At 44.9% G+C, this 27,357-nt stretch overlaps 5 protein-coding genes across 7 annotated transcripts in view; 3 read left to right on the forward strand and 2 right to left on the reverse strand.

Moving 5' to 3' along the window:
* Positions 1-12,709, reverse strand: part of LOC118509614 (putative mediator of RNA polymerase II transcription subunit 26) — a 52,895-nt gene extending 40,186 nt beyond the window's left edge. Inside the window, exons 1-2 of one of the 3 annotated variants that reach the window (XM_036050440.1) lie at positions 12,434-12,709; positions 9,889-11,042 (exon numbers count right to left, since the gene is read on the reverse strand). The gene's annotated coding sequence lies outside the window, so the exon portion shown is untranslated. The other 2 variants (XM_036050438.1, XM_036050439.1) reach the window with 2 other exon arrangements.
* Positions 12,710-12,787: 78 nt separating this feature from the next.
* On the forward strand, positions 12,788-14,060 carry LOC118509616 (NADH dehydrogenase [ubiquinone] iron-sulfur protein 3, mitochondrial). Its single transcript, XM_036050442.1, has 3 exons — positions 12,788-13,035; positions 13,125-13,193; positions 13,276-14,060. The coding sequence occupies exons 1-3, from the start codon at positions 12,969-12,971 to the stop codon at positions 13,929-13,931; spliced, it is 792 nt and encodes a 263-aa protein (XP_035906335.1). The 5' UTR covers positions 12,788-12,968; the 3' UTR covers positions 13,932-14,060.
* Positions 14,033-15,733, reverse strand: LOC118509615. The gene is made up of 2 exons (XM_036050441.1): positions 15,050-15,733; positions 14,033-14,988 (listed from the first exon to the last, which is right to left on the reverse strand). Exons 1-2 carry the CDS (start codon positions 15,596-15,598, stop codon positions 14,119-14,121), a joined length of 1,419 nt encoding a protein of 472 aa, XP_035906334.1. The 5' UTR covers positions 15,599-15,733; the 3' UTR covers positions 14,033-14,118.
* A 664-nt stretch (positions 15,734-16,397) lies between these two features.
* On the forward strand, positions 16,398-20,661 carry LOC118509782 (eukaryotic translation initiation factor eIF1). The gene is made up of 3 exons (XM_036050922.1): positions 16,398-16,878; positions 18,888-19,045; positions 19,240-20,661. Exons 1-3 carry the CDS (start codon positions 16,851-16,853, stop codon positions 19,384-19,386), a joined length of 333 nt encoding a protein of 110 aa, XP_035906815.1. The 5' UTR covers positions 16,398-16,850; the 3' UTR covers positions 19,387-20,661.
* A 3,618-nt stretch (positions 20,662-24,279) lies between these two features.
* The window catches only part of LOC118509621 (la-related protein Larp4B-like), a 45,367-nt gene continuing 42,289 nt past the window's right edge, over positions 24,280-27,357 (forward strand). The window contains exon 1 of the mRNA XM_036050466.1: positions 24,280-25,366. Coding sequence (XP_035906359.1) covers positions 24,674-25,366 — 693 coding nt within the window. The 5' untranslated portion in view covers positions 24,280-24,673. The remainder of the gene's footprint in view (positions 25,367-27,357) is intronic.

Consider the following 27,357-nt stretch of genomic DNA (forward strand, 5'->3'; position numbering starts at 1 on the left):
CAGACGAGGGACGGTATTTGAACCTTGAAAAATGGACACGGCCACAGTGGCGATTGTGTTGTATGCGCACACGCGAGAACGCGCATACAACAAACTCCATCGCGCGAGCCGCGACTTAAGCCCGTTGACGTCATCGGTATGGCGTCGCGAGCGCGTAGTAAGTCATCATCATCATCATCATCAACAACGGTCCGCTTCACACCGCCATCGGCTACCATGGATGGGGTGTGTAGTATGCGTGTGTTTGCGCATTTGCGAATGAGCGTCCCAAATGGTTGTTAAACAGACGGCTCCACCACTGTAGCGTCGTTGTAGTGTAAAAAAAATAGGCAAGATTACGAGGCAAGTAACGCCACACAAACACACAGTATCGTCGCGTGATAAAGCCTCGAGCTGAGTAAATGCACATTCGTCACGTTATCGGAACCGAACCGGGGAAACCACCCGCACGAGTCAGGAGAACTTGGGAGGATGTATGCAAGAGCGGGAGAAAAAAAGAAACAGCTCAACGATCCACTAAAAACCCCTGAGGGTTTGTAAATGCCGTACGCAAATAATACAATCAATTGATTGTTGTTTCATCATAGGTGCTTTCGCATATTCTCCGTTTTATGTTTAATACAACACACCAACAAAGTAAAAACAAACCTATACAGAAAACTAATCACTCTCTTCTTTTTTTGGCTTAACGACCTCTTAGGTCATACCTGCCCATTTCTGGCATACTAGACTCATCGATACCGCATGGTTGAATAGTCATTCCTCACTACGGGGGAATGGCCCAGATGGGATTTGAATCCGGTCCGATTCTGTCGTGCGAAGCCCGCTCCGGCCCTACTAATCAGTAACGTATGCATAAAAATAAGTAGAGGAAAATCAAAATCTTAAGAACAGACCTCACTGAAGTCTACCCAACACAGTCTTTCGCATGCTACTTAAGTTAAATGGAAGTTCTCATCTATTGAAGTAGAGCCCAACCATGTACAATCAACCGCTCATTCTTAAATATTGTCTAATGCACAAAAATGGACATCTTCGACAGGCCGGTATCTTCTCCACCGTTCGGAAAGATGCTCCTGGGGACTCCTGGGATTAAAGATGCTGAAGCCACCAAGCCTGCAGATAGTCAGCATCAGATTCAGACACATTTTGTTCGATGTTACAAAAATGATTTCATTCTAGACACTCGCTGAAGTACTGGAACAAGCATTTTACTTTACAATCTGTGCATCGTTCTTCGTAACTAGCGTTTTGAATGGAGATGTTTCTTCTGGAGGATCTGGAGTTATTGAGGATGGTCCTGGAGGTTATCAGTTCCAAGCCTCCAATGAGGCTCACAATAGCAACCCATCCTTCTGTGGCTATGGTAGTAAAGGACCCTGAAAGAATTCCATCCTGCGCTTCACCTAACATGAGATGTTAATCGATGTCTTTCTAGCAAATCCGGTAATATTTGCCAGGATACCAAAATAATTTATCTAATCATCATCAACGAAACGATTATTAAAGTGTAGCTGCAGCTCTGCCATGTTCGTCAAGATTTTCAGCATAGTATCTCCTCGACTTAAATCGCTGTTGTCTGTGGGGATATTACTGAGCTAATTTGGACCGTCTTTTCAAGATCCAGGACTATTTTTAATGCATGCCTTCAATGGCCAACAAAATAAATAATCCATAATAAACGCACCAACTGTCTTAAGACTGTTAAGACACTATATAATCATCAATTCCTAATACAGCTTCTTACAGAGCAATTTAGAGCTTATTAATTTTTCGCCACTTTGTCGACTCCTCAGCATTGTTCCTACATTCAATAATCCTTCGAAAAACCTCACGCAATCAGCAGAGTACTCAATGCGGAAGCAATTAACAGCAATAAAATTGCCTCCGGTACAGGTCCCAGACCGAAGCACGATCATGATCTTCCGATGCTCCCTCAGAGCACAGAAAAGCACCAGGAAAACATGCAACAAATGCACGCATCGTCCATTGAACGACGAGCAGACACAATTAATATGAAACCATCGGACAAGCACATCACGGCCCGTAAAACGATAACGAAAATTTCATTACGTATAATTATGCTTTACAACTTGTTACCCCGGCAGCATATACGATAAGAACATACGGTTTCATATTTGTTCGGGCGTTAATTTCTTGTAGCAAACATCTCTTTCTGATCATTTTCACACAGGTCTTAAAGGTTTCTGCACGCCACACCGCACCTGGGGCGAATTTATCGGGCAAGATGCACCGCTCGCACATCACATTAACGCCAAAAGTTACGGAGACGATCACGACGGATCTGCTTCCACGAACGGGGTAGAATAGACTATAAAAATCAAAACTCTGCATTCTAATCTTCCAGGCGAACGATTCCAGAGGCATAAATTGATGTATTTACCTACCACCTTACACTTAGTCTATCCTGCGCCAGCGCATCATCAGCACGGACGCCACAAACCGTTCTGCGCGCGTTGTGATTGATCGTCCGAATTAATAAGTTGAACCGATCTGCCTTGGTGCAAAGTGGCTCGACGGTACCGATATAATAATGGGATAATTATTAAATGCAAAACGGTGCAACGTTACGAAACAAACGGTTCGTACATTTCCCACCAGCGTTGGGCGCGCTCAGGAGGAGGATTCGGACACCGGCAGCACCATTGCTCCCTCGCAGCCCTCTGCACAACAAACACGTTTTGCGAAACAAAAGCACACACCGGGGCGACAAACAAGGCGAACAAGTTTGGAACCACTATTGACATTTTATCGGAGCCGATTAATATCCCTTCGCAAGGGAACTATATAATTATTGCTGCCCCTTTTCTTTCAGTTCAACTGTTCTCTTAATCTTTCCTCACTCTATCTTGCACGCTGAGGGAAGCTCACTGTAAGACAAGATGTTCCTTCTTTACGTTTAAGGGTTTTCGCACGGAACGATCATAACATTCATTATTGCCCGTTGGATGTATCCCATTATTGTATTTTTATATTCTCTTCTCGTTTATCAACCACTGAGAACGCATATCCGCGGCTCTGAAGCATCCATCGTACCATCAATGCAGGACGGCGACCGAGAAACAGGCGTCCCATGTTTATGACGATTGCATAATAAGATCACATAAACGCTTGGCACGAAATGTGTGTGTTTTGAGCATCCTATATTGCCTATCGATTATTTAATACCTTCCACTAAAAGAAGGGAACACATTCTGAACGCCTAGAACCCTTGCGTAGCTTTATAGGTGGAGCTATAGCTAAGCGTAGCTGCATAGAGAATTGGAGAAATCCTTAATAATACTGAATTTCCGAATACAGCTAGCAAAGCTCAACCCATTTTCTGAATTAGATTCCAGCTGAAGTCGATCATTTTACAGATAGAGCTGGAATCCGTTGCATTGTTAGATAAAGTAGAACCTTCTCAGTTATATCCAATTCCGAATTCATGCTGTTGTCTTTGAATCTATTGAACTGTAATCTGTAGAGATTTTCTAAGTATTTGTTTCTTACGTCTTGCATGGCTCTGCAACCTCGAATGATCTTGGTCTGCCATTACTAGCTTCCATGATTTGATTATTCCCACAGCTGAATAATCAGTCCTGTGTACGAAACAAACTACTCTTCTTCCACTTCTGCCTTAATATTCTTAAGAACGTTTTTTATGAATCGAAATAGAATCAATTTTCATACAACTGTGCAATATTTAAGACCATATAATGCTGTAACCCACACAATCTTGTCAAATCTTGCAATCTAAGTGGCAAAGGATGCTGGTGGTCTGTTTTTAGAGGCATGTTTGCATTATTGTCCCTGTCGTAAAGGACTGTACAGAAAATGTATAGTCCCAGTACTTACATACGCCGCTGACACATTAACTTTGTTCAAAACTGACGAAACCCTCTTAGCCGCGCGTTCGAGATAATTGATTGGCAGATGAAGGCGCTGAACCGTGAGCGGTATCGAGGACTGTTGCAGCAGGCCAAGGTCGAGAACATATCAATGTGCCAATAGTTTGATCATTTCCATGTGTTGTACGAGTCATTTTGGGTCGCAGAAGTTTTACACAATTCCACTGATCAATGCGCCTTCGTTGCTTACGTTGTTATCCGAAGTGATGATCGTACTAAGGCAGCAGAACTCCTGTACCACCTCGAGATCGACTTACATCCTGCTTCCGAAGTGGGCTCTATCACGTTCAGAGCTTCTGGCAGCTATGCCTGCGAGACATTGATCCTCCATTCAGACAAACTAACTTAAGGAGCAAAGATTTTTTATTGCACATTTTCTAGCACAAGGACATCTTAGCCAGGCGTCTTGTAACTTCAAGAAAAATAAATGTTATCCCACTTTAACAAAGCTGGGCGTTGCGGTTAGTTAACTGTTCCTAATTTCAACACACTCATCCGAACAAGGTCATCCGCTAAAGTATCTCGGCTCGGCAATGAAAATAGCATACCCCACCAAAGCATCGCTCATCGCTAGTATGTACGAAATTCATGAATGGGTGGTTGAGAAGACCAGCACACCAACAATAAGACGAGTAAAACAAAACAGTACAAACGATAAAAGTGGGTGATTTAATACACGGTGGCCCCGTCCTGACTCATCGGAAGGACCATCACCAATAACATCGTCCGGACCCAACCGAAGGGAAAAAGGGCCGTCATCAGCTAACGAACTCACAAAAATCTTCCCGTGCACAGAGAGACAACCGAAACAGTATGGTAGCGCCTTCACACTAATACCAATGCACCTCAACTGTGTGCCTATACACCGATACAACAGCAGCAGCAGCCATCACCACGCCGGTGGCCACGCGGCGAATCATAAAAAATCCTCCTCACAGTCGTAACTTTTTCTCGCGCATGCTTTAATATAAATTGGAGCGAGTTGAAGAAGCTGTGTGTGTGTGTGCATCTAAAAGAAATTTCATTTGTATTGAAACTGAATGTTTAGATTGTTTTGTGTGGCTGTGTGAGAGTGTTTTTGTTGCAGAACGGCACCACGAAACGAAGAACAAATCCAAGGATCAAGAGAAAATGGATCAATCTTCTCGCTGAATAGAATCCGTAGTCCGTTTATCTCCATACCAGTAAAAACTGTGCGCAGACATAAAACGTGGATAATCAATCATAAATTGGCGTTTGTTTTGAGTCTAGAGTAATGGCCGAAAGGAAAAATCCTTCGCCAGTGGTAGTGTAACAGACTGAGGTGTTTTTCATTTCGCATTTTTAAATTGATAGCAATAAAAGAATCCTTGGGCAGTGAAATTACTCATACAATCTTATGCTAAAGATATGTAAATCAAATTTAATAAATTATTACTTTGAAATTAGTTTCTTCTAAACTTGTTAAGATGCTTCGCTCAAAAATCATAACTTATAGGAAATTTAATTCAATCTGTACAACCTTAAATAGGATTTTTTTCCAAATTTATAATACCGGTTTACATAGTTGTTCCATATTCATCAACTTCTCCTAGCTGCAGGGTAATAAGCTGCAGGGTAGGAACAGGGATCGAATCCTGTACGAATCAATCCATCGTAATGGCGGGGACTAACTATACAACTGTTTGGTATCATTAAGCCTCGTAAGCCATTAGATGGCCGGCTTGAACCGCCGCTTGAATAAAATTGTCTGTCAGGAATGGAACAAGCATTAAAAAATAAAATCAAACAGTTTTATTAATTAAGATCAATCAAATAACTTCCAGATCGACTTTGCAATATTTTGAGAGTAAGATATGAAATATATCTTTGATTATGAGCTTCAAGGTCCACACGATTTTGCGAACACACAATCAGTCTAAGCAAAAACATTACTCACATAAGACTTTTTTTTAAATATTACACACAAAACGAATAACAAGATTATTATCATGTTTATCGTGAGGCATGCAAACAGCAACAGCCAAACTACTGCCGATCGATCATACCATCCCGGTTTGGTATGGCTACCGCTGGATGACGACATCGTACAGCCTTTGTTAAAGAAATCTCAGCCATGCCGCCTTGGGTGACTCATCTCAATCTTGGGTCACCTAACAGACCTAAACAAAACCGAAGCTACAAAACAGTCAATAAAACTGGTTTATTTGTGGGAACTCGTCCACCACTCTCCCCCAATCCCAAACGAGAAAATGAGTCTAAGTTTGGTTGGTGAGGTCCACCGATGATAGTTGTGGAAAGTAAAAGCAATAAGCATGTTCCTTTTTTTATTATAAAAGCATAGATTTGGTCTGCACTTCTTGAAAGAGCCAAGTGAAGGACCAACAATATTTAAAGTGGTGGGTCAGGTTTATCGGTTTTATCAGGTCACTTAACAAGTGTCTAAGTGACGACGATCATATAGGACTTATGTCTATGTAACAGATCATTTGAATAACTTAGGGGAATGATTCAAACGGATAGTGGAATATTGCAATTTCCTGGTGGAAAGAAGAGTGGGCAATCATACAATGGAATGTTGCATTCGGTTAGGCGAAATTTGAAAAGCGACTATGGAACGTTACGATTGGTTATAGCTTTTCTACTGATTTTTTGCTTCAACCCTGTTAAATAGTATGCTGTCAAAATGTGTTTGAATCGTATGTTTAAATTAAAGATGGAAGAGTTTAACGGTCTGAAATCCTGTTTTAATTTCACACAGAAAATTGCAAAGAGCCATATTCGCTTTGCAAATTGCATTGTACGAATCGAAACCTTGTATGAAGCCGCTTATTGTGCTAATCATCAAAATCAAAATCGAATACTATTTTCTAATAATCACTCTACAAAATACAGTTCAAGACGCTCAAAGTTACCATACAAAGTTCATAAAAAAATATCTTTTCCAGCTTCACATCATCCACATTATGATCAACCCGATCTACCACCATACCATGCCCAGACAGCACTCACTCAACACCCCTAGGCAACAACCATCACCACGCCTTGCCAGTGACGTAAAAACCGTTTGCGAAAATATGTCCACCGCCGGCACTCGGCGCAGAATTCTGCCGGTCGTTTTATTCGTGAATTAATTTGCCGCCACCACATCACCGGTGGTAGTACCGGTGGCATAAATCGTGCGAGATCAAACGGAACGTCACAACTATCCATCCAAACTGGTTCCTCCTCTTGCGCTGTTATCTTCTACCGTTTCTGAGTTTGACGCAAAACAGTATCACGATATGATCCGTCCTCGTGTATGCTTGCTGCTGCCGGTGGTAAGAAAGTTGACATCGCAAGTAAAGCATAACGTATGCTGCTCCTTCCCCGCGTCACTCATCCACCGATCGCTTTCCCCCCACACTCGAGAAGCAACAACATTCCGGACGGACTTGAACGCGGAACGGAAAACTTCTCCATCGGAAAGGCAAAGAGACGATGGCCTGTGAACCAAATCGAAGGGCTTTTGAGAGCGTTGATCATGCTACTACATACACACAAATGCGGATTGTCTGTCTGCGTCCTGCACAAAATATATGTTTCTCCCCGGTACTTCATCAACCGTTGGCACTGTGTGGAGCCCGCGCTTTTTATATTAACAATCAAAAAGCCTTCTCCGGCGGTTCAGGGAGCGTTGCCACTGTTTGACCGGACTCGTTGGACTGAATGATGTTAAAAAACCCGGCAGGCAGCATCAGCATGGTGCGCGAAAGCGCCGGTTCTTTGGCAGTCAAACTAATGTGGGTACGAGATAAGGGGTGCACTTGGCCCGCAGCGGAATAATTTGCATCGATAGTGTTTATTGGACGGTTTCGAAGGGCTTGATGCAGGTTCAGATCACGATGCTTGGCAACATTGTACGAAGGTGTGTAAAACAAAAACGTTGATTCGATTTTCGCTGTCGGAAGTAAAAATTAAAACTGCCCCAATTTGCCATTTTATATTTGATCAGTAAAGAAATAATCTGACTGAATGAATAAGTGAGTTAGGAAATTTTAATGATTCTAATCTAGAATTAAAAACTACCAATAATTATGTGAAAATAAAGTTTAGTAATGCTAAATTACATGAAACATTACATTAAAAAGATTTGAAAATACAACAACTAAATACAAGATGAAAATTGCATTCCTGCATCGCTGGCTAGACCAGATTATCCAATTACTTAATTTTCTGCCCTGGTCGACTGCTGGAACTATGATAAAAGAAAGAGTAAAAGACTCCACAATTGCGAGAGAAAGAGAGATAGAGAGAGGTTGAGCTCTTTGAAATTTGTGGCAAGCAGCAACTGCAGCCTTGAGACGGGAAACAGCCAAACAGAACTGATTATATTAGATATGCCATTAATGCAAGTAACGAGACTAGGGCATAGTTAGGGTAGTGAGGGCTAGAACATTATCGGTAAAACCGTTCCAGCTTTTCCCTACCCCGGTTCAACAACTAACGGCCGCCTCCTGCCATGGTCACGAAGTCGTACCAATTTAAAGTAATTAAGATTTTTAAATACACTTCCTCTTGCTGCAATACCTTGCCAGACGCTTAGTTAAGTGTTGCTGAGAGCTTTCAGTTACTCGTTGTTCTGTTCGGGTTGAAATTTACACTTCATGTAAGCAGATCAGCACACGGTTGGCTATCAGACACTAGGCGCACTAGTGCTGAAAAAGGCTTGCCCGAAACCGGATTTGACGTTTGAACGTCGACTGTACTACAATATACTATAAAAGCGTGTTCTAATATACGAGGGATCGAGCAGGATCAGTAAATATATTCTTTTTTCATTTTCAGTAACAGCAACGCCGGAGCAAAAACATAGTGCCTCGAAACTAACCACTATGATAGATCATTTGATCATATCCTGTAGACACTGTGGCAGCTTCACTCAGGAACTTTGAACCTTAAATTGGTTAAAGATACCGATATCTTGGCGGTTAGTCTATTTTAAAACCCGCCCTACTTAAGATGAGATGGTTTATTGATGGTTAAACACCAAACCCATCGAAACCAAAATCAGCCGCCAGTTAACATGGGACTGTGCACCAGGATATTCATGCATTAATTCATGCAGGATATTCATGCACGTCTAGCAAATTGGTGGATTAATATTGTCCCGAATTCGACTATTTAACTTGGCAATTAACTTTTTCATTTAGAATTGGACCTCGTCGCTGGAGTAGAATTTTTTTTATCCAATTTTCCTTCTAACCTTATCAACAAACACATAGCACTGTCATTGATATTTAAACTTAAGTCCGTGTTTTTTATGATCTTGTATCAATACAAATATTGTAGTTAATGGACAAATTTCAACATTCCTTTGCCCTTGCCGGATTGAAAGGACACGAGACCTTTACTTTTTACATGTCTGGTCTAGGATCTTTGCAATGCACTTAATCAGACAGACTTGTTTTTGAAGTCTTTTTCGTGGATTCCATGGAACAGTTGAGAGATGTCAGTTTGCTAAACTAGATGCAAACAGAATTCTTCAAGCTTCTTGAAGACTCTCAAACTAGCATGGACGCAGACGACTTCTAGGTGGGTGACTTGCCGTTGATTTCCATATTTAGCAATTTCATGCTTAATACTAATTTTTATTAACGTGGCATCAATCCTGTTCATAACGCCATGCCATGCGGATGAAAATTTACTTAGTCATTCAAGATAAAATGGGGAGATATTTTTATACATTCTACCCTCATTTAAATTTTGCTTCTTAATTACAAAAATTTGATAGTAATTTATATAATATCTTTTGATACTTATATTTCGTCAATGTTATTAGAAAAAAAAAACATATTAATCATAATGTATCATAGTGGATACGTGGAAACCGGATAAAGTGAATGTTGTGCAGTGCGTTGCTGAACACAAAGAAAAGGGTTTTTTTTTTCTTCAATGTCTTACTCTTCTCTTACTCTCGTAGTGTTTATTCAATATTTTTCAATGTTTGTGCTCTTACCTTTTAATGTAAAATTTTTGTTTGTTTTCTTTCTTCTATAGTCCACTTGGAATTTGTCGCTCTAAGTTTCTTTCTGCCGCGGGGACGTTCCGTCGAACGGCCAGGGTCGTTATGAAGGAAATTTCAGTGTTTCCAAACTGTCGAGATGGTTGGCTTTTGCTTGCAGACATCCAAAGCATGACCTCCCCTCAGCACTCAACAATCTTATACTCAGATTCGTAACAAATCCAAGGATAATGGGATAGTAGTGGGAGCACTATTGCTTCTTCTGCCTTTTTTTTTTTTTTCTTTACTCGAGAACGGTATTTTCACTGATTTTCATTCCTTTTCCTTGTGCCCGTTTTTCCACAAACTTTGCCTGCTGAGCGTGTTGTACCGAGCGGTACAAGAAAAAAAAGGTGCATTCGCACGTTACCTTTTCGGAAAAGCACAACACACGTTTGTGTGTTTGTGTGTGCACACAAGCTCACCACAAACACAACCACGGGCCGCCACGGGGGAGGCGATAAAGCAACGCCAAAACCAAACCACAAAGCACAGGCACACTACACACTACCAGCAGGAAAACGCGCGCGCATACCTTTCTACGCGCGTTCGCGGACACTTTTCTCCTATACCGTCGTCGTGTTGTGCGTTATCTTTCGCAAGAAAACAAAAAAAACACCGCAAAACCACACACACACACACGCACACGTCGGAATGGCGCCACACACGCACGGCGCAGCAGCACCGGAAAACGACGGACACACGGGAACGCGCGCGCGAACACACGGTGCCAAGAGGTACGCACTCACGCACGCACGCGCACTAACACACACTGTGAATCGAGCAAAAAGAGGCTCACCACCTCGTCGTCGTCTCGCACACCGTTACGCTGACCGACGCGTTTGCGTTTGCGAAATGCACACGGAAAGGACACTATTACGTTGTTGTTGTTGTTGTTGTTGTGGGATTTTTTTTCTTCGTTTCTTCCCAACAATGCTTGCTAGATGCGCGACGGTTTCGGCAACACACATTCACACTTCCGTCGCACACTGCCTCACTACGACGGTATTTCCTGTACTGGTGACAATGATATGGTGTTCCCGACACCGTTCCTTCATTTTGGCAATTATCTTTTAGAAAAATAAGCGGATCACTAATTTATCGGTGCGCTACAACGGAACGAAAGATGGGATTAATTACAATTTACTTTTTACACAATTATGTTGACAGCCGTTTCTGCTCCACGCAACGCGACACACAAATAATCAATGTTTGCTGTGATGGTGGTGCGTTTCCTACGAGGGATACGAGTACGAGCAGGAGAGAATATGTGGAGCGACATTTGCGTGCTATTTCCCTCGCTCTCTCGCACTCTCCGTCTTTCATTTTCTATCAGTCTATCACCAACTTGAACCCGGTACATGGAAAGGGTTTAACCTCGCGCACACAGACACACACACACATACGTGTGGAAAAGGGCACACGCAACGAGATGCACACGCGCGTTCTTCAGGTGATACAAAAAAAGCTTCACAATTTTGCTCCAATATCATCAAATCGCTTGGAAAGATTATCCCGATTGTAAAAAATACCAATACATCTAACATAACCACTGTATCGTCACTTTTGTGTTACAGTACCCGTTACTGTTCACGGAGGAAAAGCTGTGCTGAAGGAAAGGTTTCGTTTCTTCCAGCACAACCGTAAAGTAAACAACCAACCGCGTCCTACGCGAGACGTGGATTTTCCCTTTTTTACTCCATCCAGCTAGCTTTTACTTTTGCTTGTGTGCAGCTGAAAAACGCACCCGATTTTCTCCTGATAGCTAAGCTACAGAATCAACCGAGAAAATGCATCTTTTTCCTTGACAGGCGATGAAATTCAGTACATCGAGCACAGAGCCCATGATGCAGCAACAGACACACACACACAAACATGCACACAGTCAAATACGAAGTAAGGCGAATGAATTTGTTGATCCTGCAGCGATCGCCCGTATTGACTTTTCAGTGTTGGTCCTTGCTGCATCCGCGCTCTACTACCGAGCAGTGTAACAACCTTTGTTGTAATCGCTTCTCGCTCTCGCACACCAACCCAATTTTCTTCCGCCGTACATTTGCTTCACTTCCTTTCCACTTCTCGGACACTCACAATCTCTCACCCTCTCTCTTTCTTTCCTTCACTAAACTGCTAAATGGTTTTTTCTTTCCTGTCAGCAAACACACATTTTCGTCCTGCTGCTGCTGCTAGCAGTAGAAACGCATAAATCTGCCACCCGATGAACCTGGTCCGATGAATCCGCACACACACGCATGCACACAGACGCGCGCGCGCACACACAGCCGAACGCGCGCGTGTGAAAAAATGTTCTTTCATTATTTTCACCACCTACCACCGACAACGGTAGCAGCAACCCGTCCGAGGAGGAGTCAAGCACAATACAGCATCGTTACACTGATTACAGCTTCCGGAGATGAATTGCTAGCGCGTGTACTGCATCACGACACTAGCACGGAACATTTCCCATGCCGAATTTTGCTGCCTACACGCACGTTAGTACCTTTTTTCCACTGCAAAAACCATTTTTTCGTCCGAAATCTCACCGACAACGTAGTGCACCAGTGTGAGCTGCTCTGTTACGATAGTGATGGGACAGGCGAGACGGATCGGCCGTTCTTTGTAGGAAACATTTCGATCCGAAGGAGCGGATTGTATCCTACCCAGCTCGGAAACGCTTGGGTAATTTAAGCTTTGAACTGTTCTTATTGAAGCATTGGACACGATTAACGTTTTAAGCTTTAAAATTACTGCATTTCTAGTTCCTTAGCATTGCCAAAATTCTTTTTACATTCGGATCATTTGCATTTAAATCTGAACTTGAATAATTTCACTATTGACCACCTTATCAAAACGTACAGATCATAGTGCACACAACTGTGCAGCTGTCAAAATCGTGACGGCAAACGTCAACCAGTCGTCGGTGACAAAAACGAATTACATAAAACGGAACCAATATCCGAGGTTCTGCAATTTTTCTTCGAAAATCGGATTGGACCTTGCGTATACTTGATCCAGCAAGCGGCCGCTCCGGTTAAATGATGGCCTCTATCTTGCGCTCGTTTGCGACAACGTTCGCTAAAAGCGGAATGCGTAGCACAACTGGTAAGCCTGCTGAAACACCGATGCCAATCTCCCGAAATGGTTTGTTTTGATGTGCGACTGCAAATGTTAACACATCCCCTTTTTTACAGGTATTTCACGTGCTGCTCCGGTAATGATGCTGCGCTACAAATCTACCGAACCGGCAGCTGAATCGAGACGTTAGTGATTCCGACGCGTGTGATTCTCTATGTTGCCAAAATGTTTAACCTTTCCCCCTCCGTTTGGTACGTCTTGTTATAGCCACTGTCCGCAAACCGGATGCCGCCGCCCGTTCGGAACTGTCCGAGTTTGGCAAGTACGTCGCCGAATGTATGCCAAAGTACGTGCAAAAGGTGCAGCTTACCTCGGGCGACGAGCTCGAGGTGCTGATTGCGCCGGAAGGCGTTGTGCCGGTGCTGCAGTTTCTGAAGGATCACCACAATGCACAGTTTGCTAATCTGGTGGATATTGCCGGCATGGACGTACCGTCCCGCCCGCATCGGTTCGAGATCATCTACAACATACTGTCCCTGCGCTACAACTCGCGCATCCGGGTAAAGACGTACGCCGACGAGCTGACGCCGATCGATTCGTGTAACGAGGTGTTTAAGGCTGCCAATTGGTACGAGCGCGAAATTTGGGACATGTACGGCGTGTTCTTTGCCAACCATCCGGATCTGCGCCGCATCCTGACCGATTACGGGTTCGAGGGCCATCCGCAGCGTCGCGATTTCCCGCTGAGCGGTTACGTCGAGCTGCGGTACGATGACGAGAAGAAACGTGTCGTGTGTGAACCGCTCGAGCTGGCCCAAGAGTTCCGCAAGTTTGATCTGTCCGCACCGTGGGAACAGTTCCCGAACTTCCGCCACGCTAATCCGGCGACCGAGGAGGTTGCCACGAAACCGGCGGAAAAGTAGACAATGGGCAGGCTGGAGGAGGCAAGGGCTCACGACACGATTGGGGCCGTTGCGAGGTGCAAATTCGATTCATAGGATGAAATATAACCGGTACACGATGCTGCTGTATGAAGGCGTGAAAGGTTTTAATTTCAGCGGACATTCAATCAATTCACTGCCGTTGAAAACGTTGCCTTGTAAGCCTGTATTATGCCTTGAAGAGCATAATTGAATCATCCGTTAAGTCTGTGCCTGAAATATCCAAATTCGGGTCAGACAAGAATTCTTCTCCTACCCGCAACGGTTCACACTGCCGGACATCCATGGTGTGGTCAGCGTTTTCTTCTGCGGAGCTTTCAGCGCAATGTTCCGTCGCCTCCAGGGTTCGCTCAACTTCCTTCGCCTCCGAACAGCTGTTTTTCGCCTGCGCCATGCGCACCCTTCGCCATATGGTCGTCTTCGGTAGTTTGTAAACGCGTGCCGCTTCGGACAGCGACATACGGCCCGCTACGCATTCGTTCACCGATTCCGTCAACCGTTGCCGAAACGATTCACCCTTGTCACGCTGTGCCAGCGTCACCATGCCCGGCAACGTACCCTTGTTGTAGAGCCGTATCTTGTCCCGGTGCAGCGTCGACAGTGGAATCTCGTACCGTTGACTTACGTAGACTAACTTTTCGCCCGCTTTCAGCGCATCGATCGCCTCCTTTCGCTGGTTGCCAAGTTTCGGTGAGCTCGATCTGACCGGTCGTGGCATTTTCATCGTTCTTCGCCACAGCACGGTCTTTGCGATGTTGTACCGTTCGGATGCGAGACGATAGCTAACACCTTGATTTAGGACTGCGTCGATTGCCGCACTGAGACGAGTTTCGTAGCTGGCCTGGTCGGACTTTTCGGCTGACCGTGGCTTCACATCGTCCAATCGTTCGTTCGGGGTTGAATTGCAATCGGAGACGTTTTCCAGCGAGTTAATCCCGTCCGGTGGTCCGTATTGTGCGTGTTCCGGTTCCGGTTCATTGTTAGCTTCGTATTCAGCCGCGTATTCAATAGAAGAACTATCATTGGGGGTGCCCATTGCCTAGGAATGGAAAATCATTAGCAGCATGTTACACTCTTCATGCATTCTACTACTCATTTACCACAACCGCAGTGCATTGTTGCTGCACGTTCTCTTGTGTGCAATCTTGTGGAAGATTTGCTGCTGCTTCCAACCCGTCACTGTTAGCGGTCGACCCTTCCCGTACTAAGCAATAGGCAGATGTTCCGAAATTAATCCCCACGACACGATCTTCGGCGTACTGTACACCACGGATCTGCAGCAAACTACAAGCCTCCACGAACGGTGCTACATCGTAGGGCAGTAAATTAACTTCCCCGGTGTAGATGAACTGTAGGACGCACCGTAAAGACGACAGCTTCACGTCTGGAATTAGTACCGTGGGAACGTCTGCCGCTGAACCCACCATATATACTGTGCGGGCGAAAATGGTTTCGAAGAATCGTGAAGCCATGCAGAGTATGGTGCGGCTCGCAAGCAGCTCTCCGTCGGGCACGATCAATCGGCAATCGGTGTACCGATGTGTGGCGAGCATTTCTTCGTATACGTGCACCATATGCTCTGTAAAGTTTGTCCACGTCACGCAAGATTTGTTTGCCATGGTTGTTGTGGGTAATGGCGCGGGAAGCATACAGGAATGGCGGCGAAAATCTTAATTTCAGCACGCAACAGTACGAGATGCAGGAAAGTTTGGCGACATTTGAACGGTGATCCAAGTGTGTTTGTAAACAAATGCAATCCGTTGACAGTTGTACGAGGATGCGATGTTTGTATTTTGACAGCGAGCGTGTGCGCGCGTCGTAGCCCGTTTGAACGCGCGTTGTTTCCGGTACCGTCCTCACGAGCGAGTATGAAGATTTTTGCTTTCAAAGCAATTTATAGAAAAGATGTTATTTTCTTCAGGCTAAAATCTTTCATTCTACTGACATTGCATCCCTTCCGGACGTTCTCTCTTCATTTGTAGAAATACTTAGCTTATCGGGACGCACTCCGCCACAATTTGTCTAAACTGGGAAGAGAGGACTGCTGAGGCGCTCTGGTGGCGGGGCTGATTCAAACGACAGGATCGGGGATCATATCCCATCCAGAACGCCTCACACGGATTGTGCGATAAGACAAGGACATTTTCGAGGCTTGGATGTGGCAACATTGGGGTCCAGCTAGTTCTAGTTCAACCATAATCGTGGACACCTTTACCTTGAGGCTCTCCTATGCAACAGAAACGTACGAAAGAATTAAAAGTAGGTTAGAAGCCTGTGTTATCAATTTAGGACAATCACAACATACCATTCAAGTGGCATATTAGTATTAATAAAAAATAGAGGAGTTTAATTAATTTTGCTGCGTATCTAGTTTGCGATGTTTTATTGATTGCCATTGACAGGGTTGATTGTTTTCGATGTTTCGATCTCAAATGTCAAAGCCACTTTCAACATGGCGGCCCAGCAGTGTCAGTGCATGCGGACGACCTTGCCGAAGTGCAAACGAAACGGTCAAGAGTTGGTTCGTCGCAGTTGCCCTTCCATTGTTAAAATAGCACTCGCTCGGAGCGGTACATTCAAGTTGTTCAGTGATTGCCTTAAAGTAGCACATCCACCTCTCTCTCTCTCTTTGTCTGTCTCGCGCGCCATCTGCCGTCGCACGCTAGTTCGCGCGCTCTCGCTCTCACCAACGCAAGCAAACGAACCTTCCAGACCGACGACCATCATCGCAGCAACTCCTCGTGAGGAAGAAACGCGTGAATAGAAAACCGATCGAAAATCGCACGCGTCCCAGCTCCGTGCAGTTAACCCACAAACGCTCCCTCAGCCAAAGGAAACTCAGCGTTAAACGCTAAGCGAAGCGCGTTACTTTTCTTCACTTGTGTCTATTTTGTTTATCGTATGTCCATCCAGAATCTTAATACATTTGGTAAGTATTGTGACCCACTAACCATAACCACACTTTTCCGCAGCTGTCCTCCGTCGCCCGTACGGTCGGCTGTTGAGTAGAGTTTCATCGCGAAACGTGTGTACTTCCGCGTTCCCAGCTATAGCCATGCTGTTGCTATAGCTGTACCGAGAGCCATGAGCCAGAGAGGTGTAGGAAACCTGTGTGTACGGTGTTGGCAATTTGTCATTTGTCAGGCCCACCCATACATGTGCTGGCGTGGATGGCGGAATCCAAAATTATCGTGATGGGGTTAACTTTGCCTAGCAAAGCTTCGGGAAATCTCAATTCTATGTGCCTGTATCTCTGAAATGCGTCTCGCGAAAGTGCGTTTATTGGTCGCAATTTCGTACCTTGAAACCGCACACACTCTTGTCGTTCGCGTGATCCGCGCGCCATTAAAGAGGTGCGACTATGTATGTGTGTGCTAGTGCTTTAATGAAAAAGCACTTTTGGAGTGGTGTGTGTGTGTGTGTGTGTGTGTGTGTGTGTGTGTGTGTGTGTGTGTGTGTGTGTGTGTGTGTGTGTGTGTGTGTGTGTGTGTGTTGGTGCAAGGTGACTCTACCTTTCTTTCTATATGGGAGGGCAGTGAAGAACGTTCGAAACAAACGCGCGCTAGAAAGAGAACGACGGTTGTGATTTTTCAAAATGGCGGATGGCATTTCTCATTCACACCAGCGTGTGTTGTGTTGTATACGCGATTCGTTTTCACGATGTGGTGTGCGTGCACGCGTGTCGAAGATGACATAGCAACGTGCTTTGCTTCGCGAGACACCTCGAGTCGGAAAACTGTGAAAGTATTCACCGTTTTTGGACCATTCTATGCCGATTTTGCACAGAAATATTGTTTGAAATGCGTGTGACTGGGTACCTTGTGCACACAAACACAAAATGCAACGAGGCTCCTTTTTATTTCATTTCCGACACATCTCAAGGCCACCAAAGGGTATGTGTTTCGCTTGGTCATTGTTGTCATACTGACGTCGCAAGCTACGCGACGGTCCTTTTGGCACGCATTTTATTTTTTACCACCACCTCGAGCAGCATTGCCCTTGCACTTGTCGTGTCCTCGATTGCACAGGTTAATTGACCGCGTTCGAGGCGAATCATCTATGTAGGGAGGGGGGGGGGGGGGGGGGGAGGTATTGGTTGCCTGCTGTTCTTATTCAAGGACTCCAGTCGGTGCTGTGTGAGGTACTGTCACGATAACTCCCTTGCTGACCTTTACTTGATCGGTGAACCCCGTGCTGTCGATCTTTGTGCATCGTTGAATAGATGCAGCCAACATTCCAGCACATCTGTGTTGCCGATGAAGTGAACTGCAAGCAAAAAAAGAATCCAAAACCTTGTCTGTCTGCCTTGAAAATACGGAAAAAGACTTCATTGTCGGGGTTAATGTCTCGGAAGAAGAATTTATAATAAATTTATTAATATATTTATGCTGTTGCATTGTTTGGATGTGCGTCGTAGTACCCATCGCCCAGACATTCCACAGCACTGATTGCGAGCTCGAAAACGCAATTAAAACTGTGGGAGCCCCTTTACTTATAGGTGTCTCCCATTTAAGATAATGCTATTTAATTTGTATTTATTTACAGTAATGTGCGTATTGTACACTTATGTCCCTTCTATTCTCGGATGGTTGTCAGCGTAATCATCTCACAACCATTACGAGATTGCTTTGTTTCTCGAAATCCACGGTTACTTGGATGCACCAACACTCTCGTCTTCGGATGACTCACACGCCACATGAATGACCTAATAAGAATGGTGGTGAAGCGCTTTCGAGTATCAAAACGAGGGGGCAAATTGCACATTCACTACTACTTGTATCACGCCACTAGTCGACTACTGTGTGTTGGAATGAATGCCGTTTGTCGGCCAAATTATATGTTTTTATTATGAAAGTTTTTTTTTTTGTTGCCGTATATAAATTAGGAGCGTTGCTGAACTGTTTAACTAAATATTGCCATTTCTTTTCCTCTTTCCAGACCCATTTGCTGATGCAATAAAGGGTGCAGACTATGATGTGCAGGACGGTCTCGTGCACATAAGAATTCAGCAGAGAAATGGTCGCAAAACGCTAACCACTGTCCAGGGATTGTCGGCCGAGTACGACCTGAAGAAGATCGTGCGAGCATGTAAGAAGGTAAGCGCGAAGCGTTCGCGACCCTAATAACGGGGACCGCACAAGTGTTTTAAATAGTCACCCTTTTACTGTTTGGTTTACGGAGGTGGAAATAAAATATTTAATAATATTAAATTTGTTATAGCGAGTGCCTGTACCTGTATTATGGTAACTTTTTTGTAACTATATTTTTTTTCCATTTCGTTGCGTTTCAGGAATTCGCATGCAATGGCACAGTAATTGAGCATCCCGAGTACGGCGAGGTGCTACAGCTGCAGGGTGACCAGCGGGAGAACATTTGCCAGTGGCTAACCAAGTCCGGGCTCGCAAAGCCGGATCAGCTGAAGGTGCACGGTTTTTAAGTCCCGAAATTGTTGCCGCCGCCTATCCACCACCACCACCACCGCCACCTTCCGTTTGCGCGTGCTCGTGTGTGTGTGTGTGTAACGTGTGAAGAGCGTGAAACAATAGTAGGAGGGGAGAAAACAAGAAGAAGAAGGCGAACCAAAAACAACCACACACACACACATATTGGAAAAGGATCACACAGTGCTGATTGTCGTCTTTATCGTCGTCGTCATCATCAAGCTATATCCTGCCCAACTGCCTGACCTTTCCTTTGGTGTGATAGCCATTCACCTTTGTACCTCCCGACCGCTTGTGGCACCAGCGCCGGTTTCCTACTGCTTCACATCGACATCCGTGGCACCACCGCTACTAGCCGCCACCGTGTCCCGTGCTAGATGATTGTAAATTCTCTCGTCCCAGATTCTCATCTTTCTCACATGTTGTCTTACTAAACGGTTCCAAATTACAATTGTCATCATCATCCACAACTCGATCCTTGAACACCGCAACACGATCCTTCTCCACCAAAAAACACGTGCGTCCTTCCCTCTCTCGAACGGTGCTTTCCAGTATAACACACAGCCGCTCCTCCATCTAGCAGTTGTCGTTTTCATCCAATGCTTGTTCCCATAGCGCGTGCAGAGCTATATCCGGGTGCAGCGCCAACGGTCGGCCAGTGGTCGCCGAGCAACGGTGGTCTGTAGTAACCCGGCGCGTCCGTTTGTGCCAGCAGCCAACAGTGGCGTGAAATTGATGTGGGCCGCGCAGGCGGCCTACTCAACCATGACCGCTTACCGGTGTCCAGCCTCTGTCCGATGGAAACATAGGGCAGAGGGGTACCGAGTGCGCGGCGTACGGGCGTAACCGAGCGAGCGAACGGGCAGAAGGGAGAGAGAGAGAGAGGTGCATGTGTGTTGTGGTGGTTGTGTGCCGCGTTCGAAGAGAGCGTGTGCTGCTGCGGCCAACATACATAAAACGAAGAACATCATCAGGGCTAATTATTGAACGTCGTTATTAACATCAAGTAACAGCAGCAACAACAGACGCGGGGTGTATATGTGTGTGTGCGGGGTGTGGTGTGATGAGGATGATGTGCGCAACCTTTCCGTCAGCAAGCATCGTCGTCATCAGGCCTTTTCCCCCACCCATCCCCAAAAGGAGAACACTGTCTTCAGGAGTTTGCCGCGCGTTATACACTTTTGTCACCTTAGGATCGAAATAATATGATGTAAAGCAAACGAACACATAAACAAAATACAATAACATAGCCAAAATCAGAAAAAAAAAAACCAGTCAGTGTGTTGTTTGCTCTGGTCTTCATCCGAAAATGATTATTTCACCTTCGCAGCAGGCGGGAGAGAATGTTTTCGATCGATATAGTGGAATCGATCATTCTAAAATGTGTTGCAAAAGCAGAAAGTCTAAGTATACTGAAACGGAGCTAACTAAGGGCTCCATCGTATTTGAAGTCCTTTAAACTAACTAAGATCGCCCAGCCCGTGCACCTTGTTAGGCGGCTTTCAAAATGGTCAAAAGAAGCTTGGTAGGCATATCTTGCGAAGGAGCCCGGACCATTGGATTGACAGACGACGGCGATTGGCTGCGTAAGCGGTTCGTAGGATGTCTGCAGTTCGTGTAAGTAAGTAAGTATTAGATGTGGTTTTGCTTGGCACAATAACTACGATTTTTATTTGAGCGGTACTGTGGCAAAGCCGATGGTGGCGTGTCGGTCTTCACACGACAAGATCAGACAACAAACTCACGAGGTACCGGAGGCGATTATTGCACAGGTCGCAGGACAGAAGTTTTGTGTTTTCTGATGAGAAGCTCGTTATCTTGCAAATAATGTCTAAAATGGTCGGTTGAGGGCACCGATGTTGGCCAACATCCATCGGCCCGTGCTACATGAACATAACAAAAAATTCAAAGTAAGAGTTATTCCAGATAGCCAAAACTTGATATAGGACCGCTTAAGGGCGTCTTACATCATGAATCACATGCTTCCTAATAGAGGCAATTATAATAGACAAAATGATGACCGGGTCCATCGAGGGAACTAGGACCCACAAACAATACTGTTGATTAATTTAGCTGTAGATGTAGATTTTTTTTTTTTGGATCGTTAATACTTTTGACTTTTGTGTGGAATAGACTTTTTTTTGAGGAATAGAATTAATCACTTAAAAATCTTCCTTTTTGAAAAGATGTTGAAACAAGAAAAGCAAATTTTTACGTAGCTTTTGAGTTAAAGACTGAATAAAAAAGTATACTGTTGTTTTCTCAAAGCTGGAAACATTGTACTGGGGATAATGCACTGTTAACTAACAAAATCTCACAGTTCTATCGAATCCTAGTTCCGAGATAGCTCCATAGTTCCTCGCAGTTCCCCCATTATCTTCTTAACCAGCATTCAAGCTGCACTAGGGTTCCATTGTTTCTGAAGCAACCATCAAGCAGCCGCAGAGTTCGGGTGAGTTCCTTCAGTCTTCAGCTTCCGCTCACCATTTGCTCACAGGCATGCAAATACCAGGCGTCTCCATCGGAACCGTTTTTCAACACACAAAATACCAGGCGTCTCCACCAGATCCTAATGGAGTCCGTCTGGTATCTGACGTAAATAGAGTTTTTATTATATTTGTAGCAATTGTTCCTTTTGTTATTAAACTCCCGTACAAATAATTTGCTCGTCATCATTTTAACGGCGAACGCCAATTTTGGACACCGGCGTTGCGCCAAACGCCCAACGTGCAATCGCAACTCATCTGCGCGCTGTGCGTATAGTACCCATCGTGTTTTGCTCGCACACCACTCCGCAAAATGCAGCACACACAAAGTAAAACGGTAACCGCCAGCAGTGGCCAGTGACATACTCACTTTGTTTGTCAAACCGAAAACACGCGCGCGTACTGTTGGTTCCCTTTGCACCGGTTGGGTGGGTGGCGGTGGTGTTTCTACTCCCCGGCCTAACAGGGGACCCCCACACGCACACGCACACACACACACAGTCAGTGCACAGTCGGTGTCCTTGGCAAACGCAGATTTCGGTACGGTACGGTGGTGCTTTTCCATTCCGCGTTCTTGTGGCAATATTGTTGTGCAGGAAAAACTAGTGAATGATCAAGCGTCAGGACACGTTGGTGACAATGATTCTTGCTGTGTGATATTAAAGTCTTACTTTATTTTTTCTCTGCTGTTTTTTGCAAATGCAAATGTCAGTGCCGTTGTTCGTAGCCTTTTTTTTGTTTCGCTCAGGGTCACGCGAAAGTGTGCATTTTTGCCGTACCGTATGGTAGGGAAAATTGCACTCCGGAAGCACACACACACATACTTCAAGTGCGGGGGTGGTTAGCTCCAAACCAGCTGTGGGGAGTTGTGTGTGCATCAGCAGAACGGACAGGGTTGGTGCTGGTGCATCACGCAGCGGAACGCGCTGTAGTTGGTTGCCGGTCGGTGTCAGCGTCTTGCGGACGCGGAAATTGGCAACAGTAAAGTGTATTGTGGGTGAAAAGTTGTTATTTTTTTCTGTGTATGTGTGTGCGCACGCTGGTGTGTAAGTGCGATCCTTTGTTTGGAGCTATTCTTTTGCCTTTTGACCTCATCGGTAGTTCATCGTGAAAGGGTTGAAGAAGGAGATCTTTAATGAGAGAGAGAGAGAGAGAGAGGTCACCCTCTCAGGAACCGCTTCACATCCCCATTCCTCCTTCTTTGAAACATACGGAAACTACGTTGAACCTTGCTGGACGCCAGTACGAACCAGAAACCCATTCATACAGCCACTAGTCAGCTGGAATTAGCTCTCCCACCGTATGTTTCGTACGGTGAATTGAAGAGTTTTTCCTCTTCATTAACTGAAACCCCATACCGACTGACCCAGTGAGGTGAAAAGAAAACACACACACACACACACGCGCGAACGTGCAGGGGTGGCACGAACGCGAAAGGACACACGTGAGAGTAGTGAATTGAGTGACCCGCGCTCGTTTGTCCTGTCCTGCGGTCTTACGGTGCGGCGTGTGCTTTTTTTTTAAATGCAGCAGCAAAGTGGCCCTTTTTAGTTGTTAATTTCATTTGCTATCTCTACAAGAGAGTTGTTGCGGACAAAGCCAACGCAATGGTTAAAAAAACACTCACGGCACACCGCGGTACGTTTATAACATATGGTTCGAGAACATTGCTCCTGCTCACAAAAAGTCGCTCTCTCACTTTCTCTCTTTCTCTTGTGCGCTCTTCTGTCAACTGTGTGAGTGTTTGATTGCAATTTTGATTGCGTCGCCCACTATGTGCTTATCACCATCGTGGCCGGATACATCGCCAGCACCCACACACATGCACACACAATGCGTGCGGAACTGTGTAACTGGTTGTTTGGGTTTCTCCGCATCCACCGCGAAATTGTGTCGCCCTCTTCCGGCCACCCCCCCCCCTCTGTGCAATAATCCTTCGAATTCCTATCGAAGCAATCGTTGTACCGTGCTATCGAAAATTTGCGTGCGAATCGATAGCACGAACAAAACAAGGCTCTATCATCATATAGAAGTGGTAGGTGTGTGCGTGTGTGTGTGCGGGTGGAAAGGAGAAAAAAAACGGTAAATTCCTAAATGCAAACAAAAAAAATGCATCCGTTGGTAAATGTCACAGGATGAGATACCCCTTAAAGTAGGCAATCCATATTGCACGCACCGTTCTGAGCAACCTGCTGCTGTCGGAGAAACGTATCTAGCGCCGAAAAGATCTGCATTGCAAATGGTTAGAAAAAGAAAACGAAAGCCGTCCCCTGTAATTGTGATTGTGGATTGCATTGGAGATTGGCAGACATCTTCACAGCTAATTTTCGTTAGTCCAATCGTTACCTATGGATACAGATCCGTACACTCCAGTCAATATCCTAGGCCTACTGTATATAAAACGTGATCCAGAGACAAATCAAAGTCGGCCCGGTCGGTGGTCGTGTGATCTGTGAGAAGTAAAGTGAAGTTAAAGTTTCGAAGAACCTCAATACGCAATGTGTCAATAGATGCGCGGAAACGATACCTCGGTCGTGACCGTTCCATATGGCTACAGTTTTCGAGTAGTGTGCGGGTTCCGAGCCGTACGATGGGAGCCGCAGTGTACAAGGCGCTGGCTCACAGCGTTCAAAGCAGTGGACCCTTGCCCCGAGCGTAAACGCTGCTGTGTAGTGCAAAACCGTGCGGAAAGCCGGCGGGGGTGGAGAAAGCTAGGGAACGTTCCCTCACCCTCCGTACCCGGTTCCCTGTCGTCCCCTAAACCCGCCCCCACGACTCCAACGCATCTTGTCGGATAATGCCATTGCGAAAGTATCGACTCGTCTCGTCCGTGAGCAACAGCGGCACCAGCATTAGTAGTGGTGGTAGCAGCGCCAACACCTACAGTGGCAGCTCCAGTAGCGGCACGTTCACACTCACGTCCACCATAACGACCCTGGCTAGTGCGGCCGGTGGTGGCGCCAGTCCGGTGGCGTCCATCGGACATCATCACCACCATCATCTGCACCATCAACAGGCGGCGCAACAGCAGCATCCACACGTACAGCTGCAAACGGCCAACGTGGCCGTACTGCAAACGCGTCCACGACAGCAGCAACAGCTCACCAACACCCACCATTATCATCACCATCATCACCACCATCATCACCAGCAGCAGCAGCAGCAGCAACAACAGTTACTACAGCAAGGATCCATCACTACGGTGCAGGGACAAACGCGACTATCGACACATTACACCACGCACCAACAGCTCCAACATCATACACAGCAGCAGCAAGAGCAGCAGCAGCAGCAGCAGCAACAGCAGCATCAGCAGGCGGTTACGCTTGGCACGCATCACCACCATCATCAGCCGGTACCGGTGCAGATCCTGCAGACCGTACCGGCGGCAGCGGCACCACCCATCGTGGACCCACTGCCCCTTTGCCTCGATGCTAACGGGACGTATCTTTGCACGTCCTACAATCCTCGCTGTTACATCATTCAAAAGGTAAGCGATGGTTTTCTGAGCAGTACGGGAAGGATGAGGTTAATTGATCGCCTACTTCGATTGACGGGTTGTTGTCTTCGCTATCGGCAAAGCGCCTGAAGGTATGCAAAGTTGGGTTTCCTTTGGGTAGGCGACAAACGATGATTGCAAAACTCGTTCAACTTCAAAAGCGTTTGGAGATTTAATGCTGAAGTCAATTATTCAATTTTTCAATAAGTCAATTTTTTTGAATTGCCTTTCTTTTGCTTAACCCGTGTATCGGAAGGGGTTCGAATTTAAAATATTAAACATTTTTCTCTTCAATTAGAAGTTGAAGTACATTCCAGTTGCGCTACCATATGGTGGGAGTTATGCTTAATGCTTCGTGAGCATTACCGGTCTGCAATAGCCATTTGGGCGATAGTTGCGTCCCCGTCCAATTTACCGAGCCACGACTGATTAATTGGATTTCTTGAATTTAAGCACAAAAAAAGAAATGAAATGGAATTGTTTGTTTTTTCGATTTTGTATGGCTTCCGTTTGTGATTTCCAAAAGTTATTATAGATTCGGGGACGGATGGCTTTGGAAATTGTTTATGACCTCAGCTTTCAGTATAATAAATTTAAAAATCAATCGATGACCAGTATCAATAGCCACAGTTTCCGACAAATATTTCAACACCAAATTCAGTTTCATCTGATTGCGAGCCTAACGGTGGCACTGCCATATGGTTGGCAAGCGCTCTGTGCACCATTCAAACAGTACGCGATAGTGTATGTTACGCACAGTAAGTAATGTGTACGCATATGTTTGCATGTACGGTAAACCGAACCGCGAAACGCACTGAACGGTCTAATGCATTAGAAGCCTGCTCCTTTAACACCGTGGCAGCTTCAGAACTACACAGTAACTTGCGCGCGTTCACTTGTTGCATTTGGCCGCCTTTCCCGCGGGAAAATCGATTTCCTATCAACAGGTACGCCACTGCAAATATTTTCTTTGTTCGTCGAAATCTGGATTCGAAGTGTGTGTGTGGGTTTTTGCTGTGCCTCTCGATTGATTTGATTGTTCAAAGGACCAGTGCCCCATTTTCCTTTATCGTGTAATCTTAATACGCTCGGTGAGATTTGTAAGGGCTGTAGTGTCACGCTGCCGCCCTGGTGCGGCATGGCGAACTTGGATTGAGCATTATAGTTCCTAGCGCCGGAATGTATGCAATCGACATATGCAGTTTTTTTAAACTGGGCAAAACAATATAGAATTACAATTTTTAAATACATTTTTGTGTAATATGAAAAATAAAATAGTTTAAAAAACTTTGTTAGAAAAAAACCCGTTACCGAAGACTTGCTAACGTTTTATTTATATTTTGACTCATGACCCAATTTTTATAATTTTTAAAAATATAAGCTTGAAAAGGCTGTATTTATGAAGATACTATGTTATTTTATTTCGTGTAGTTGCTTGCTAAGAAAAGCTTCCTTCCATGCTGTTCCATGTAGCTATTTATTGGTAGTAAAACTATAAAAATGCCACTAAAATTATTTTAGTTTTCACTTGAAATTATTAGTTCCAGGTCTCATAAACGTTATAATTTAGGACAACTACAAGATGCATTTTTTGTGTGAAAATGTTGCGAAGCGTTTAAATAATTTTGGTTAACGTTTCTCAATTAAAGACTCCAAAAAAAAGAGAATTCATGACTTGAAAACGACTTAGAGTTGAGATAACGTATTTACATCAAAGAAAAGAGAAAAAGTTAGTATATTTTTTATCAGAAATTTACACCAAAATTAGAGTTAAAATTCCAATTCTATAAACTCCCAAAAGGTGCTGACTACGTGGAGGTGGAAGAAAATAATTCTCAAAAACAAGTCTTAATTTAAAAAAAATCCTGGTCAAGATAGTCGGAGCTAATGGTTTCATATAGCAAAGTTCAAGTCAATCGGATTCCTAGAAAATGAGAAATAAGCAATTAAATTCGGTTTCGCTACCTGTGTGGCCGGTTGCC

The sequence above is a fragment of the Anopheles stephensi genome, chromosome 3, assembly GCF_013141755.1.
Source record: "Anopheles stephensi strain Indian chromosome 3, UCI_ANSTEP_V1.0, whole genome shotgun sequence".
Lineage (NCBI taxonomy): Eukaryota > Metazoa > Arthropoda > Insecta > Diptera > Culicidae > Anopheles > Anopheles stephensi.